We start from the raw sequence: 17785 nt of genomic DNA on the forward strand, positions 1-17785 counted from the left end.
TTTATTTGCATTAAATACTAGAAGAATGCATATCTAAAAAGGATCATGTTTGGTTTATAATAATCTTTCTACTACCCAGTTTCTAACTTACTAAGATAGACTTGTTCTTTTGAGAAACGGAATTGCTCTGAGACAGGAATTATGTGTTTTATGTACCTATTCTTAAAGTTCTCAGTACAGATAGATCATTGCTCAGCCAGAGTTACAAAACTCCCCATTGTGTTTGTATGAGTTATCCCATGGTCTGTTTGTTTTGATTATTTTTTCTTTTTAATAACTTTTCCTGTCATAAGCTCCATGTTTTCCACAAGAACCTTGCCATTTTTGATAGTTTTTCTGTATGAGACATTTTTAACATTTACATATGATTTACTATCTTGTGTTTCAGTGTTGCCTGAGAACCCATATGCACTCAGTAAAAGACAACCACATTGAGGTATACAGCCCATTGATCTCTCAAGTCCTTAGATTAAATTCCTCACCCTCCAGGAAGCATTCACTGATTTATGGGAACTCCCTATTTTCTTAACAATTAATATGACTTTTGATTCTATATAATTTTATATTCTTGAATGACTTCGTATATCTTGTCATTTCAGTGAGATCTATACATTCTAGGAGGGTAGAGAATGTGTCATATAGTCAGTCAACAGAAGTTTTATACTCGTGCAGGTCGGAGGCACTCAGCAAATAATTGTTGGATGAAGTGGAACCTAAAGATCTCATTTATTCTCAGAACTGAACTATTGTGGATTTGTTCATTAAGATCTCTGTTAATCTTCAAAGAAGCTGTTTTATTTGTGGGGCATCAAGGCAGATCTCTCCAGATCCAAGAATCTGTGCCTGCTTGTGAGCTCTAATTCTGTAATGCACCTATTTTCAATAGGTCTCCCCCTTCCCATTTCATTTTTCTTTTAATACCTTACTATCCTTTTCACCTCATCTACCCATGAACAGACATCTTGTTTCCATCTGCTCTCCTAGTATGTGGAGATTGAATCTGCACTGAAAAGCCAGGATCCCGCTTATAGCAAGCACTATGACATATTGCAGCCCTGCCAGTGCTGACTGCCTGCTGTTTTTTTTTGTTTTTGTTTTTTGACTTAAATTCTGCTTCTGCCTGAAGGATCAGAAACTTAGGTTAGTTTCTGACACCCTTGTTTTTTACTAAATGTGCTAGATAATAAGAGTTTTAGTTCTAACACGTGCCCCTTTTGTTGACATAATGAAATGTTGATGAGGTGTTTGTTTACCATTTTCACCCTAACACTTTCCACACCAGTATCTCTGTAGGCATTTTACATGCCTCAATATGCAGTAGTCATCTGTTCAAGTTTGTACCCTTTTGCTCTTCCAGTTGATGGTGGTGGTTGGAGGGCAGGCCCCAAAGGCTATCCGCAGTGTGGAATGCTATGACTTCAAAGAAGAGCGATGGCACCAAGTAGCAGAATTGCCTTCCAGGAGGTGCAGAGCTGGTAAGTAAGCTGGATGCCTTGTGGCCAGTTCCCTTCTGCAGAATCACTGAGTACCTCCTCAGATCATGTTTTCTTTTTTAGAATAATCTCTTTTAGAAGAGTATTGTTAACCTAACTGTGAAGTTAAACAATTGTTCAGGAGCCCAATATAGCTCACTTAAAATACTGATGGGATTATTTACTTTGATCTTTGTCCTTCTAGATCTTTCTTACTCTCTCAGTGTAAGATGAAGTACTTTGAAATTTGCTTGATTTTGTTTGTTTCCCCCTCGTTTTCAGGACTCAAAATCAACCCCACAGTAGTAGGTTTGTTTCCTTGTTTGGTTTGTTGTTGTTGTTGTTACCTTTGCTAAAATTTTATCAAAAGAACTATTTGGTTTGATACCCTTTGTTCTAGGAGACACCCGACTCAATGGCTTATTAACCATATTGCTGTGCTTTAATCATTTGTTTTATAAACATTTTATGAAATAGACTCTGCTTGGTCAAAACTGCAATCAACAGAAGCAGTTGCAAATTCTTAGGATTATTTCTGGGATTCAAACTTAGATCCATATTTCTTTAACTGAGCTATTATTTTAGCAATTTGAGTTCTCAGTGCAATGGAACAGTTCTATGATAAGTAGCACTGTATCAACATATTAATATATTCTACAAAGACAATGCTCTAAATTCTTTTGTGAGTAGTAACTAGGGTAATTAACTGTCTCTCAATTTGGACTTTTCTGGTGTTTTATCAGGATTAAAATGAGTTTATGGATTTTTGGAAGAAAGATCACAGAGGTAACTTTTCCTTTTTAGAACATAATACCTGGGGGCACACAATAGCCACATGGTTGTTTCTGGTGATGGTACTTAGGCTTGAACACTTGGGAAAGGTGTTATTTGTTGGTTTCTCCACTGTAAGAAATTTTTATTTTATTAAATGTGTATCTTTCTAGTATTTTATAGTTTTAATTTTGTATTAATATCTATAATACTTGGACTTTATTTTGGTATATGGGTTTCTTTTCTTAATGACTAGCTAGCTTTTAACACCTTTTACTGTCTAATCTATCTGCTCCCATTCATTTGAAATGCTGCCCTTTCCATATACTAAATTTCCATGTTTATGTACTTTTCGTTCTGAATTTCCTCTTCCATTATTTTGTTGTCTTGCCTGTTAATGCATGGAAATAGCTGTTTGACTTACTGTGCTTTATAATATCTTCAATATGGTGTAAGAATAGTTCCTTATTACTCCAGCTTTAATCAGAATTTTCCTGATAACTCTGGTAATAATGCTTACTGTCATCAAGTCATTTCTAATTCAGAGAATCACTATAAGACAGGGTATAACTGCCCTTGTGGGTTTCCAAGATTAACTCCTTATGGGAGTAGGAAGTGTCATCTTGCTCCCATTGGTTTCAAACTGCTAATTTTCTGATTAGCAGCCCAACTTGTAACCCACTATGCTACCTGGGCTCCTACTCTGGAATAATTAGTTTATGACAAATAGCTACATTTATAGTGCTAATATTCTCATTTAAAACAAGTTACAAATTTCTATTTATTCATTTATTTTATGTATTTTGGTAGATTTACAACATTTTCTTGATATAGTTCTATTTGTTTCTTGTCTAGTTTATCCTTTGACATCTTAGCTTTATTGTTACTGTTTGAAATGCAATTTTCCATAATTTTTACTAATTAGTTTCTGATTCCTGAAACATTTCCCTTTTATTACATTATAATTTTCAGTGTTGTTATTAAGTATCGCCAAGTTAGTTTTAACTCATAGCAGCCTGACTAAGTGCAACAGAACAAAACACTGCCTGATCTTGTGTAATCCTCACGGTTGTTCCTGTGTTTTAGCCCAGATTTGCAGCCTTCTCATTTGTATTAATGCAGCTCATTGAGGGTCTTCCTCTTTTTCACTAACCCTCTCTTTCACCAAGAATGATGTCCTCTGCGGGACCGGCCCCAATCTCAACTATGTGCACCCACGCCCCCTCCCGCCCCCAAAGAATGTACTTCAGAGGACAGCACTGGAGCAACAACTTGAGGAGAGGTGCTCGTCTGATTAGAGCTTACAGGAGAAGTGAAGAGGGATGGAGAGTGAGGGGAACACATCCTGGCCCACCAAGCCCGAGGACGATATTCCTGCTCAAACAGACAATACACAGAGAGGACCATAGGGCTGGCCCCACCAGGAGACATGATATCCTTCACTGAACCATAGCACTACAGGGGACAACACTGCAGACACAGTGCAGGAATTAGGCCCAATCTGACCCCATCACATTGGGGCAAAACACTAAGGGCGTGCAACAGAACACGTGGGGAGCAAAGGGATGAAATCCCTGGGGAGTACCAAAAATAGACTTTGGGGACAGAGTAGTGGCACCCCATCAGATTCTACTGGAAAACACTCCTAAAGGTCAAAAAACAGACCTGGAACTAATTTTTAGGCTTTTCTTTTTTTTGTCATTGGCTTTCTTTTTGTTGTTGTTTTGTTGGTTTTGCCTGGTTTTTGTGCTTATTAATGTCTCTTCATGCCTATCTAGTTAAGATAGGTGGGATAAACAATTCGGAGATGAAAACTATGGGACCGACGATTGAGGGGGGCACAGGCAAAGGGGAGGTGGGAGAAAGGAAGGGGAGGTGTCAACCAACTCAGGGACAAGGGAACAACAAATGAACTAAAATCAATGGAGAGAAGGGCAGAGGATGTCTAGTGGGGCTTAATCAAGGGCAATGTAACAGCGAGGAATTACTAAACCTGAATGAAGGTCACACGTGATGGTGGGACAAGAGGAAAGTAAAAGGAAATAGAGGAAAGAACTAGGAGGCAAAGGACATTTATAGAGGTCTAAATACAGGCATGTACATATGTAAATATATTTTTATATAACAATTGAGAAATTGATTTATGTACTTATATCTATATGTATGAAGGTTAAGGTAGCAGGTGGACATTGGGCCTCGACTCAAGTACTCCCTCAACACAAGAACACTTTGTTCTAATAATCTGCTATTCTGTGATGCTCACCTTCCCGACACGATCGCTGAAGACAAAATGGGTACAAAAGCAAATATGGTGAAGAAAGCTGATATGCCCAGCTATCTGGGGTCTTAAAGTCTTGAAGTTAAACAAGTGGCCATCTAGTTGAGAAGCAACAAAGCCCACATGAAAGAAGCACACCAGCGTGTGTGATCATGAGGTGTCAATGGGATCAGGTATCAGGCATCTGAAACCCAGAACAAAATCATACCAATGTGAGTGGGGGGTGGGGGGTGGAAGTGGAGTGGAGACCCAAAAGCCCCTCTGTAGACAATTGGACATCCCTTCACAGAAGGGCCACAAGGAAGAGATGAGCCAGTCAGGGTGCAGTATAGCATGTATGAAGCATACAACTTTCCTCTAGTTCTTTAATGCTTCCTCCCCCCATTATCATGACCTAAGTTCTACCTTACAAATTGGATTAGACCTGAACATCCACACTGCTACAGATAAGAGCCCTGAAACACAGGGAATCCAGGATAGATAAACCCCTCAAAGCCAACAATGAGAATAGAGATGCCAGGAGGATAAGTGGAAGTGGGGAGAGAAATGGGGAATCAATCACAGGATCAACGTATAACCCCCTACCATGGGAACAAGCAACAGAAAAGTGGGTGAAGGGTGACAGAGGATGATGTAGATATGAAAATAATCATCTATAACTAATCAAGGGTTCATGAGGGAGGGAGAAAATGGGGAGTTGATATCAAGGGCTCAAGTAGAAAGAAAATGCTTTAAAAATGATGATGGCAACATATGTACAAATGTGCTTGATACAATGAATGAATGTATTGATTGTGATAAGAGATATTAGAGCCCCCAATAAAAGTATTTAATTTAAAAAAATTATGTCCTCCAAGGACTAGTTCTTCTTGATAATATATCCAAAATAAATGAGCCACAGTGTTGGCATCCTGGCTTTGAAGGAGCATTGTGGTTGTATTTGTTCCAAGAAAAGATTTGTCTTTTCTTCTGGCAGTCCTTAATATATTTAATATTCTTCTCTCACAAAATTGTTTTTAAGAACAGCTCACTGCCATCTAGTTGACAGGACAGGGTAGAGCCACCCCTGTGGATTTCCAGGACTGTGACTCTTTACAGGAGCAGAAAGCCTTGTCTTTCTCCCTCAGAGCAGTTGGTGGCTTTATTTAAACTGCTGACCTTGTGGTTAGCAAGTCCAGTTTGTAACCCATTATGCCATTCATCGCCAACACTGTAATTCAAAGACATCAATTCTTCACTGGTCTTCCTTATACGTTATCCAACTTCACAGGTATATGTGGCAATTGAAAATACAGTGACTTGGGTCAGGCTCACCTTATTCTTCAGTTTCATCTTTACTTTTTACACTTTGAAGAAATCTTTTGCAGCACATTTCTTCAGTGCAATATACATCATTTGATTTTATGACTCCTGTTTCCACGAGCATTGGTTATAAATCCACGTAAAATTATATCTTGGACAGCTACTGGGCCCCTGACCCTTCCAATAGCCTTACCACATTCCCATGAGCAAAGGAAGCTAATAAAATCCAGCAATTATCTTTGATCATTGAGTAGTCTACTGCTCACAGCTCTTTTCAGACATTCTGGATTTACCAGGAAGGAGCCTGAGTATTCATTTCTTGTTTGAACCAGGACTTTACCTGATACACAAATTCCTAATTAGTTACCTTTATTTGACTTGGAAAGTTTCTTGCTGCCAGATGAAGGAATGCACATTCATGTATCTCCATGGCCCCTGGGTAGAAACCACCAGACAGTAAGACGTTTGGCAAAGAGGACCAGGTCCACATGCTGGTATGGGACAGTGATGTTAGCAGTGATGTAAGTTATGTTATCATTTGGGAATGATGAGGGCAACAAATGTATAGGGGTGCTTTACACAATTGATCTATGTATTATGATGAATTGTATGAGCCCCAATAAAATGATTAAATTTAAAAAATGATGCAGTATAAAAAAAATAGTAGAAATGTGGACCATTTAAAGCAGATTATTGTAGACTAAACAAGATTGAGTGACCTCAGAGGTACTCTACAGGTGTTCTTTGCTGTAGGGTTCTGGAGCTCGAGAGAATTCCTATAGGCTAAAATGGCTCAGGGAAGGCCTCCTGGAGAACAACACAGTGAAATTTGAACCAAGGCTTGGCAGTTGAAGAAGCTGTGTACATATGTAGAGGAGCTGTATGGTCAGGAGAGTGGCACGAACAAAAGTTCAGAAAGATTAAATGATGTCTGAAACCTTGAGTCTAGCAATTTCATTTTTTGTCCAGTGATCCTGTAGGGTGTCTTTAGGCCAAGTATCTACATAAAGAGCCAAGGTAGTAGGTCTTTTAGGCTTTATGGGCCATACGGTCTCTGCTTTGACTGTCACATGTGCTGTAGCTACAGGCAGTATGTAAATGAATAGGTGTGGCTGGTTCCAATGAAACTATTTATGGGTGTTGAAATTTGCATTTTGTACAATTTCCAGTGAGTCATGAACTATACTTTTGATTTTTTAAAGTATTAAAACTTTAAACATCTTTCAAAGCTCATAGACTACATACGCATAAAAACCGGAGTTTCACTTGAAAACATTCAGGAAAGCATTCAAAATTGAAAGCAGTGGAAGATAACTACTGATTCAAGTAGTTAGAAAATTCGGCCTTATAATTTAAGATTGTAAATAAATACTTGAAAAGGTCAAGAGTCAAAATGATACACTGGTAATGTAGCAAATTTTCCTATAAGTTTTGCTTTTATTACTTACTTAAATAACTTGTGATAAAATATCACAAGTGAAATATTGTCATGTTAGTTTCCTCAGATGCAGTTTAGGGTATGTTTCTTGGATCAACAGTTAGTGTCACCCTTAGACTTGGACACATGGGACCTCTGATTTTCCCCTGTGCCTCAGAAAACCCTGCCCCCTAGTCTGACCACCTGGACATTTTTAAAGTCTTCCTCTGTTCCTGAGCATATCTAGGATTGGCAGTGCCACCTGCTAGGTCCCATATCCTATTTCTCCTCTATGAGTTTCCTTCTAATCCTGTTTCCTGTGGTGATTCAACCTAATGGCTTAAGGACCGCCTGGACTCAGGCATATGGGATTTTTTTTTTTTTTCTCTTCAGGACCTCAGTAACTGGGTTTTTATTTCTAGTAGATGAACTGGTCAGGTGATTGCCCTTGCTTGCTGGTCTGGTATTTCTTCCATGGGATCATAAGAGATTGGGTGGCAAGAATGGTCTGAAGCATTGGGTGTGTGTGCCTCATCCTTACCTTTATACTAGGCCAACTCAGAGATCTGGGTGGGGACTCTCATCCACCTGTGATTCCCTGTATACCTTCTGACAGCATCGAAGAATCAGTCCAAGGATAACACCCAAGGATAGCTTCCCAGCCTCCTCTGAGTGCTTGGTACCACATTTCAGACAGTCCTCTAGAATGACTGGAGTTAGCTTCTCTGAGGGCATTTAGGATTCTTTGCAACACATTTTCATAATTGTATATATTGTATACTTTAAAAGGAATAAGTTCTTTAGGATCTAGTCCATCAGATTGCTTTCAAAAGTAACAACATATGTTAACATCTGTGGACTTAACTGAAAAGTAGTCATTAGTGGTTCTCAACCTGTGGGTCATGACCCCTTTGGAGGTTGAACAACCCTGTCACAGGGGTCACCCAATTCATAACAGTAGCAAAATTATAGTTATGAAGTAGCAAAAAAAATAATTTTTTGGTTAGGGGGGTCACCACAACATGAGGAACTATATTAAAGGGTCACGGCATTAGGAAGGTTGAGAATCAGTCCTTTAGATCATGATAGTTTGTTTATATTTAAACACTGTGTTCCTTTTATAGGGATGGTGTACATGGCTGGGCTTGTTTTTGCTGTTGGTGGCTTTAATGGCTCATTAAGAGTTCGCACTGTAGATTCCTACGACCCTGTGAAGGACCAGTGGACCAGTGTGGCTAACATGCGAGATCGGAGAAGCACTTTGGGAGCTGCAGTATTAAATGGATTGTTATATGCTGTGGGAGGGTTCGATGGGAGCACAGGTGATTTCTCTTTCATTTTTCTATTCTGTCATTAGATCTAATACATTAATGGTTTTTATGGAACCAACTGACAAGATTAAGAGAAATTTGGCTATTTTAACAACTATTATATTTAAAGATAAGTTTCTAAATTGCATCAATAATTTCTTAATGGTGTTCTGATTATATGCATTTTCTCTCTTAGCTGTCAGTATCAGTCATCTCACGAGCGCTAAAAAGCTAATAAAAAAGCTTGGCCTATTTATCTTATATTTGATAATGTTACATGCCACCATTTTCTTCTTTTTAATTTTAGCCCAATTTGACATATCTGAAGTATATTACCGTAATAAGAGATGTATATAAAAAAGAACAATCAAACTTTTTTAGATGAAGAAAACAGGAGTTCTTTGCTCTGTTGCAGGTCTGTCATCCGTGGAGGCCTATAACATAAAGTCTAACGAGTGGTTTCATGTGGCACCAATGAACACAAGGAGGAGCAGTGTTGGTGTGGGGGTGGTTGGAGGTAGGTGCTGATGCTTCTCTCCAGGCACATGTCTTCTTAATTGGGGGGATGGGTTCTTCCAGTAATCTGAACCCTAATGTTTTAACTGAACAAGGAAAGGATCATTTGTATAAAAGAAAGTAGTAAATACTGTGAAATGTTTTTTAAATTAGCTTACCTATAGGAAGCTACCTTTATAACTGGTGGTGCAGCGGCTAAGTACATGAATGGTAATCAAAAGGAGGGTAGTGATTCAGACCCACCAGTCCTTTATCTGTGTATGTGTATCATAAGACTGTCAGCTAACAGGCTTAATATATTTATATTGCAAATAGATAAATATACTGTATGCCATCTAAAAAAAAGGGCTTTTTCCATTTAAAGGATGGATTGCCACAATTATTTATTTATGTGCTGTTTTATCTCCAAAAAGAATTTGAGGGCTTTAAGTATCATATTTTGGTGTGCTTTTTTTTTTTTCTTTTTGGCTTGCCAAATCTGAGTTCTCACTCCATCCCCCACCAAACAGTCTTTCCCCACACCTTTTTATTTTTAACAGCTTTATTGAGATAGGCAATCAAGTACTACACAATTCACCTATTTAAAGTATAAAAATGATTGGGTTTGAATATAGTTACATACTTTATGCATCACCATACTAAATTAATATTTTCATTATTCCCAAATTTAAACCTGTTTAACTGTCATGCTCCATCAATTTCCACCATCCTTTCCAGAGACTAAAAAGCACACTGCCATTTAGTCAATTCCAACTCATAACTGCTTTGTATAGCATAGGTTTTTAACTCATTTGACCTACTTCTCCCTTTTCAGAAAAAAAAAATACACATATTACTCAGTTTTCCCCTGACAATCAAAAACTTTTGTTTTGTATCCATGATAAAGTATAGGAGTGTGCTTTTGTAGCCCCTTCTGATCATTCTAGCACCCCACCCCTAGTGTCATCACCCACTTTGGCAAACCCTGCTCTGTAAGGTCCTGGGGCTATGTCTTTACAGGAGCAGGCAGCCTTATCTTTCTCCCGTGGAACAGCTGTTGGGTTTGACAGGCGGGCCTTGTGATGAGCAGCCCAAGGCCTAATCCACAGTATTCCCAGAGCTCCTTTCCCAGCTATAGGTAATTGCTAATGCACTGTCTGCTTCTAAGGGTTTGCTGCTTTTGGATGTTTCAGGTAAACACAATCATATATCATGGGACTGGCTTCTTTCACTTCACCTAGGGTCAAAGATCATACATGCTATAGCATATATTAGTGCGTCATTTTTTTTTTAATGGAGGAAGAATATACCTTTGTATCCCTGTATTTCTCACACACAAAAAAAAAGTTTCTCCTGAATGTTTTTCCACAATGTTACTCACTCACCAAATGTTATCCAAAGATATACTGGATGTATTTTCTATTGCATCAGAGTATTGATGAAAATTGCATCATATCTACTCTGAAGATCTTTGTAATATGATTTGATCACTCCACCTATTACTTTTTTTCTTCTTCTTCTCCTTTTCTATTACTGTTTTAAGAGGACGAAGATATATTAAAATTTTATGGTTTGAAAAATTGGCTGTTTGAGAAATTGACTTTGTCATTGCCTGCCTGTGTAGGTTTGCTCTACGCTGTAGGGGGTTATGATGGAGCTTCACGTCAGTGTCTTAGCACAGTGGAATGCTACAATGCCACAACAAACGAGTGGGCCTATATAGCAGAAATGAGTACCAGACGGAGTGGAGCAGGTGAGTGTGAACTGCATTTAACAATTGAAGCAGGAAGGTGATATAGTTACTTAAAGGTGGAGTGATTCAATGACACCTCAATATTATCTAAAAATATATGTTGATTTTATTGACAGTATTAAATATTTCTTTATTTGAGCAGGTAATTGTAGGTAGCACTATAGTAAAAAGCTTCTCTGTTTCACTTGTATGTTCACATTAGTTGGTATTCTTTTACAGTTTTTTATTTTGGTTGCTTACTAAGGAACTTGTTTAATATCTAGTCTTCATTGTTATATCTTCTAAATTATGTGCCTTTAATACTGTTTTACCTTTCATCATTGTAAAACTTGTTTTCAAAAGGATTATATGCATTAAATGGCATATTCTATGTATTCTACCTATATAAGAATTTTCCTTTATTTGACCATAATTCAAATGAAAGTAATTGCTGTAATACCTGTTCTGACCCATAGTGATCCAATAAGGCAAAGTAGAAATGCCCCTTAGGACTACAGAGGCTACAATGTTTAAGAAAGCAATTTAGCACATTGTTCTCCCACAGAACAGCTAGTGAGTTCAAGCCAAGGACCTTTCGGTTAACAGTTTGGCACTTTACTAAACCACCAGGACTCTTTACTGTGTTTGACAAGCACACTTTCTATTAGATTAAATTTTACTGTTATTGTTTGTCAGTTATTTTCATTTCTGCTCTTTAAATTATGTGCTATGATAATGACCTTCATTATTGTATATGAGGCCAAGTTGACTAAAGAAACAAATCCAGTGACACTCATGTATAGAAAAGAGCTTTATATCAAGAAATAATTACATAGCAAGAAAGCATCCCAGCCCAATCCAACTCAAGTCCAGAAGCCTGATACTGGTCCACAAGTCCCTCTTCAGACTCACACAGCTACATTCAGTGATGCAACATAAAGAAAGTTCTCAGGCCAGTGGGTACAATACTCCAGTAGCTTTCAGAGTCAGTACCATAGTCACAGCAAGCAGGAAGGTAGAAGGGAGAGAGAAAACAAGAAGTTCTCAGGGTCTTCTTAGAAGAAGGCCACACCCCCCAGGAGAGTGCATCAGGCTGTGACCTGATTGACAGATTGGATCTTAGCCCTACACTTTTATACATTTTCAAGTTGACATAAAATTATCCAACTACCACAATTAGGAATAAGTTCTGAAGTAGTGGTTTCTGATAATTTGAGTTAACCTTAATATAAGACTAAGACTAAAGTACTGCTACTAGGGTTTTAGCTCCATGCACAGGTTTATTCCACAGAAACTATGTGTAAACATGTCTGCAACCAGAAAATGGCTGCAAACAAGTTGTCGCAGTAATACTCTCATCTTGGTCTTGTTGTCTTTTTTTTTATTTTAGTCTTGTTGTCTTAGTCTGGGTGTTGTCCAGAGGGCTCACAGTGACTCTATAGAAACACTTGAAACAGAATGAAACACTTCTCAGTCCTGTGCCATACTCGGTTGTTATGTTTCAGCCCATTGTTGTAGCTACTGAGTCAATCCATCTCTCCAAGAGGAGAGATTCTTCCTCTTATTTGCTGACTGTGTTCGTCCAGTGTTAAACTAGAGAAACATTCATGGACACTCATGTGTATAGGAAAGAGCTTTATATACAACAGCAGTTGAATATTGAGAAAGCATCCCAGCCCAGTCCAAACCAAGTCCAGAAGTCTGATATTAGCCCATATGACCAATACCAATCTATAAAGTCCTCTTCAAACTCAAGAAACACATGCAATGATGCTGAGTGCAGGAATATCACAGGCCTGTGGGTGGGAAGTATTATGGATCCAGTGGTGTTGTAAGCCTCTCGGTGCTGCAGGGGTCTCCACGTGACTTCTGTGGATCCAGGGATCTGGCTCCATCACCCTCTCTTCATGTGTCTTCTCCACAGGGATGTCTCACAGGGAGTGAGCATGTATCCTGTCTCCAGAGAGCTGTTTATCTCCTTAGCACTTCTAAATGAGCTCATCAAGCTATTACCCGATTGACAGCTAGACTCCACCCCTTCACTTTGAATCCTCAAATTGACACCAGTTTATATAACTACCACAACGATCCTCTACTTTACCAAGTATGATGTCTGTTTTCTAGGAACTGGTCTGATAAAACATGTCCAAAGTACATGAGACCAAGTCCTTTCTTCTAAGGAGCAAAATCAAATTTGTTTGTTCCTCTGGCAATCCATGGTACTTTGAATATTCTCCACTGGTCAGTTCTTCTGTCATCTTCCTTAATGATTTTCCAACTTTCACATGTATATGAAGCAATTGAAAATACCATGGCTTGAGTCAGGCATACCTTAATCTCAAGGTAAAATTTTTGCTCTTCAACATTTTAAATAGATTTGTACAACAGATTTGCCCAATGCAATATGTCATTTGATTCTTTGCTGTTTCCAAGGTCAATTATTATAAATCTTATTGGGTGTGTGTATGTATGTATGCTTGAAACGAAATTGTATGTCCCAAAAGAATCCAAGTCTAGTATGTTTTACTTTTCTTCCTTGTACAACCACTCAGATCAGTGTTTAAATCTGATGGGTAAGGAGCCTGGAGGGCTTTTATGGCTGTGACCCTTCTCTCGCTCACTCACTCTATCCAACTTGATCTTGCCCAATCACACTTGTTTTTTTATTCCCTAACCTTAAAACATTTAAGAGGAACACTATTTGAGTGTCTCAAGAATTCTACAGTTGCTGTTTTGGTGTGGCGTAAATGGAAGAGTACAGAATTCTTTGGGCAGGGTTAAAGAGATGTAAACATTCCTTCAGACGTATAGGCACAGATGGAGGCTGTATCAGGAAGCAATAGCTTCATATTTTGCTATTTTTGTTTAATGAAGGGTTTTATTATTTCATAACAATACTTTTTTTACTTACCCTCATTTGTTATCAATTCCTAGCCCCCTTTGCCCTACTTTAGTTTTGTTGTTTGTGTTTTATAGGCGTTGGGGTGTTAAACAACTTACTGTATGCTGTAGGAGGTCATGATGGCCCTTTAGTACGAAAAAGTGTTGAAGTGTATGATCCCACCACCAATGGATGGAGGCAGGTGGCAGATATGAACATGTGTAGAAGAAATGCAGGTATCTACCTAGTTAAGAGTGTGTATATTTGAAGTTTTACTGGTATTACTATAGATTGCCATTTTTCTTTTAATGATTGTGATTTCTCTTAGACTTTGAACTATTTAAAGGTAGAGTAGAAACGTATGTAATAGCCTTGTATACTACTAAGCATGTAGCATGATATCTGGGACACATCAGGCTGTTGTGATAAGTTATTTCTAATGGTGACCACTTTTTATTGATGAATGGAGACTAATTAGGGCCAAAGCCCTCTATTTGATATTGGGATTTTTTTGCTCTTACCACAGACATTTTTAATTGCCTACTGTGTGTCATATACTGCAGATTAGAGATGGACAAGCTGTGATGCCAGTTCTCTGGGAGTTTAGTTGAGCTAAGATTATAGCAAGTTAAAAATATGATCTGAATTTGGAAGGGAAACCTGAAAAGGGCAGCCCTAATTTAATACAGTTCAATATCTATAGAAAATAAAAATAACAACAGGAAAATAATTTTAAGCCAGCAGAGGTCTTTGAGGTTAGGGAGCTGACTACTCAACAAGAAGATCCATTGGCGGGAAAGGCAAATGAATCCTGTTATTTGCAGCACCACTGGTAAAAGCGGGGATAAAAAGAAAGTAACTACATCTCTGTAAGTTAAAGATGTTTAAATAAATTGTGATATTATACATTCAGCCATTTAAATTATATAGGTCTATAATGATTAGTTTGGAGAGATGTCTACAATATATTGTGTAGTGGGGATCATGGCTAATAAAAGAGCATGTGTAAATAAAGAAAAAAAATTTTTTTAAGGACATGTGTAGTAAGAGCCACTTTAGATTTTAAAAAGAAAGCTCAGTGTATATGATGCATAGGAGAAAGAAGAAAAGAGATAAAAACTTTAATGGAAGCTATTTTAAGTTGTAGTAGACTAGAGGTTACATTTTTTATGCTTTTCTAAATGTTTTGAATTTTTTTGTGAGAAATGAATTATTTTAATATTCGAATTAGTAGCATAGTTAATCATCAGTATAATAATTAAGACTAAATTTTACCTTCTACTCATAATAGCTTTTCTTGCAAGATTTCTACAAAGCTGACTTTGGAAAAATTACTAAACTTATATAATCTTTTATTTTCTTTTGGTATAACATGAGAATGCAAATTATTTCTAATCAAACAAGGTTATCATGAAGATTAAATTGTGAATATATTAGGCTACTACTGAAAAATAGTTGGAATTTAGAGCTTGTATCAGATCCTCACAGAAGGAATTCTGTACATGTTAACCATCTTCTCTTCTTGCCCTGTTTTCAGTAATATGTGTTTCTAGATCACCTCTCTAAACATGTGCAAGCCTATTCGTATTCTTCCAAATTATTAAAATAGGTTCTTTTCCTCTCATTTTTGAAGGCGTTTGTGCAGTTAATGGTCTGTTATATGTAGTTGGAGGGGATGATGGATCCTGTAACTTGGCATCAGTGGAATATTATAACCCAACAACTGATAAATGGACAGTTGTGTCATCTTGTATGAGCACAGGGAGAAGTTATGCAGGTAATACTTATCTTCCATTATAATAGAAACAGCTTCATAACAATTTGATTTTTATATTAAGAAGAAAGAAAAAAGCCTTTTCTGAAAGTTTATTTTATATACTATTCTTAAAATAATATTAGATGTATGTACAATATTCTGATATTAAGTACCAGTATCTTTTGTGTTCACAATTCCAAATTTTTGTGGTACAAAATGAAATATCAAACTTTAATAATGGCCAACATCTGCTAACAGTGGACTGGAAATCACTAGATAGCAAACTTTTGCTTACTCAGAGAGCCAAGAAATGTGAACCCTGTGACATCTCATGGCACAGGCTCCATGAGGGTAGTATTAGAGTGAAGCTGTGGAATAACCTCTTTCTCAAGTATGGTACTGCTTGAATAATGTCATGTCTGGTTCATTTCCTTAGTAAGAGAAACAGTGATACTCAAATATAAAATCTAGATTGTTTTACAAAATTAGGCATTGATGGTAAGTCTTTAAAATTTTGTGTTGTATATTAATTGTTATTATATTGATGCAATAATAGAGGTAAAAAGTTTTTTCTTAAATAACTGTCACTATTGTTTATATATCGTTCAAAACACCACGAAGGGCAAGAGGTATATATAGTATGTTCCCATAATAGGTTAATTTCTTTAACAGCATCATTGAAGTATGATTGACATACAATAAACAGCATATATTTAAGTATGCAACCTGATTGATTTATATATATAACCTATTTTTTACATATATATGTATATATCTATGAAACTATCACCACAATCAGAGAGTTCATCTCAGAAAACATCAGGGGCAGTTCTACTCTATCTTATAGGGTTACTATGAGTTGGAAAACAACTTGATGGCAATGAGTTTGAGCTTTATAAACAGATTTCACTGTCCTTTCGTTTAAAATGGTAGTTCTACACAGGTCTAAAGGAGGCTCAGGATTGCTTGCTTCCTGATGCTTTAATAAAGGACTCAATATTTTCTTGGAGCTATAGAATACTGCTTGTGACTGCTGTTTTATTTCTTTGCTCAGGAGTCACAGTTATTGATAAGCCATTATGAACCCGAGGAACATTTTCAGCGTATTCAGACATGAGAAACAGTCTTCAGCAAGTTTCTGAAGTGACTGAGAAACTAGCACTTCTCCAGTTATAAGCTGCATTTAAGTCTCAGCAGAGGATATGATCGTTTGCCTATCTAGGCCTCAGCTACTGAAGATTATTTTTGGTAGAAGCACTGTGTAGGCTTTTTCTGCAACGAGCAGCAGCGGACTGAGTTTTAATAACAAACCTGGACTACAGCGCCCATTCTGTAGTCTTTAAACAACAGTTGCTTTCATAAGATTGCTTCTTATCAACATTGAATGACAATGGATTCTTTTGTGAAAGAGGAAGAAATAATGTATGTTCTTGTGAAATTAAATTTTATCTTTATTTCTTCTCTTGAAAATATGTATGCCCTGAAAATCTTGGAACAGGTATTACATTCTTTGTTGAAGGATGAAACTATTTGCTTTTATAAAACACAGTTGATTACATGAGTACCATAAATTGTGTGCATATAAATGTGTGTATAAGCTTTCCTTTAAGTACGTTTGAAAAGATGTTTGAAACTTGATTATACTATTTATAATTGGCACAGTACTTTGAATTATGCCAGTACTACATTGTAAAACAGAGTTGTATTTTTTGATATTTAACAATGCTTAACACTTTAAAATGCCACTTTTGAGGACTGAACATGGTGTAACACACTTGAATATGTGTGGTGCCAAACTTTTAAAACATAAAATATGCCTATTATTTTCTTTAGTTTAATCTTGGTTGATCATGTTTTGATGTGTGTTTTTTTTCCCCTAAAGTGACACATTGGCATGAATATTACTGCAGGTTTTTTGATGAATATAATGAATGTATGGAGCTCAATTGAATTTGCATGGTCCTAAGAAATTTTTCTGTGTGTATAAATTTAGCTGCTATTAACAGAAAAGATCACTTTCTATGAGTAGCCATGGGTGTTGATCAGATATAATTTTTCTGAGATCTTCAATTATTCTCACTTTAAACATAACCAAAACATGTCTTTCTTGAACAATCTTTGAATAAAAGTTTGTATATTATTTGTTTCATGGGGTCCTTGAGTTTTATATTTTTGTTATTAAGGAAGTTACCTGTTTACTTGTTCTGTTCTTTTTGTAAAATTTGTAGTTTTGAACTTCACAAGCCTATAGTTTTGTTACTGGAAGAACCTGTAAAACAAGACTGTTAGGCAAGTAATTGAAGTCACTGGATATTTTAAGAATTAGAAAGAGGAAATGACCTCCAAGGATGATAACGTTCAACGTTTTATA

The 17785-nt window shown here is 37.0% G+C and overlaps 1 protein-coding gene across 4 annotated transcripts in view; it reads left to right on the forward strand.

The window, feature by feature from the left end:
* The window catches only part of KLHL2 (kelch like family member 2), a 102554-nt gene extending 84994 nt beyond the window's left edge, over nucleotides 1-17560 (forward strand). For all 4 annotated transcript variants that reach the window (XM_004717379.3, XM_045290491.1, XM_045290492.1 and 1 more), the window contains 7 exons: nucleotides 1358-1475; nucleotides 8365-8562; nucleotides 8966-9067; nucleotides 10670-10798; nucleotides 13754-13894; nucleotides 15292-15435; nucleotides 16469-17560. In XM_004717379.3, coding sequence (XP_004717436.1) covers nucleotides 1358-1475; nucleotides 8365-8562; nucleotides 8966-9067; nucleotides 10670-10798; nucleotides 13754-13894; nucleotides 15292-15435; nucleotides 16469-16497 — 861 coding nt within the window. In that variant the 3' untranslated portion in view covers nucleotides 16498-17560. The remainder of the gene's footprint in view (nucleotides 1-1357; nucleotides 1476-8364; nucleotides 8563-8965; nucleotides 9068-10669; nucleotides 10799-13753; nucleotides 13895-15291; nucleotides 15436-16468) is intronic.
* Nucleotides 17561-17785: the final 225 nt, after the last annotated feature.

This window comes from Echinops telfairi, unplaced genomic scaffold (assembly GCF_000313985.2).
Source record: "Echinops telfairi isolate 266 unplaced genomic scaffold, ASM31398v2 ScPeMD7_39;HRSCAF=148, whole genome shotgun sequence".
Classification (NCBI taxonomy): Eukaryota; Metazoa; Chordata; class Mammalia; order Afrosoricida; family Tenrecidae; genus Echinops; species Echinops telfairi.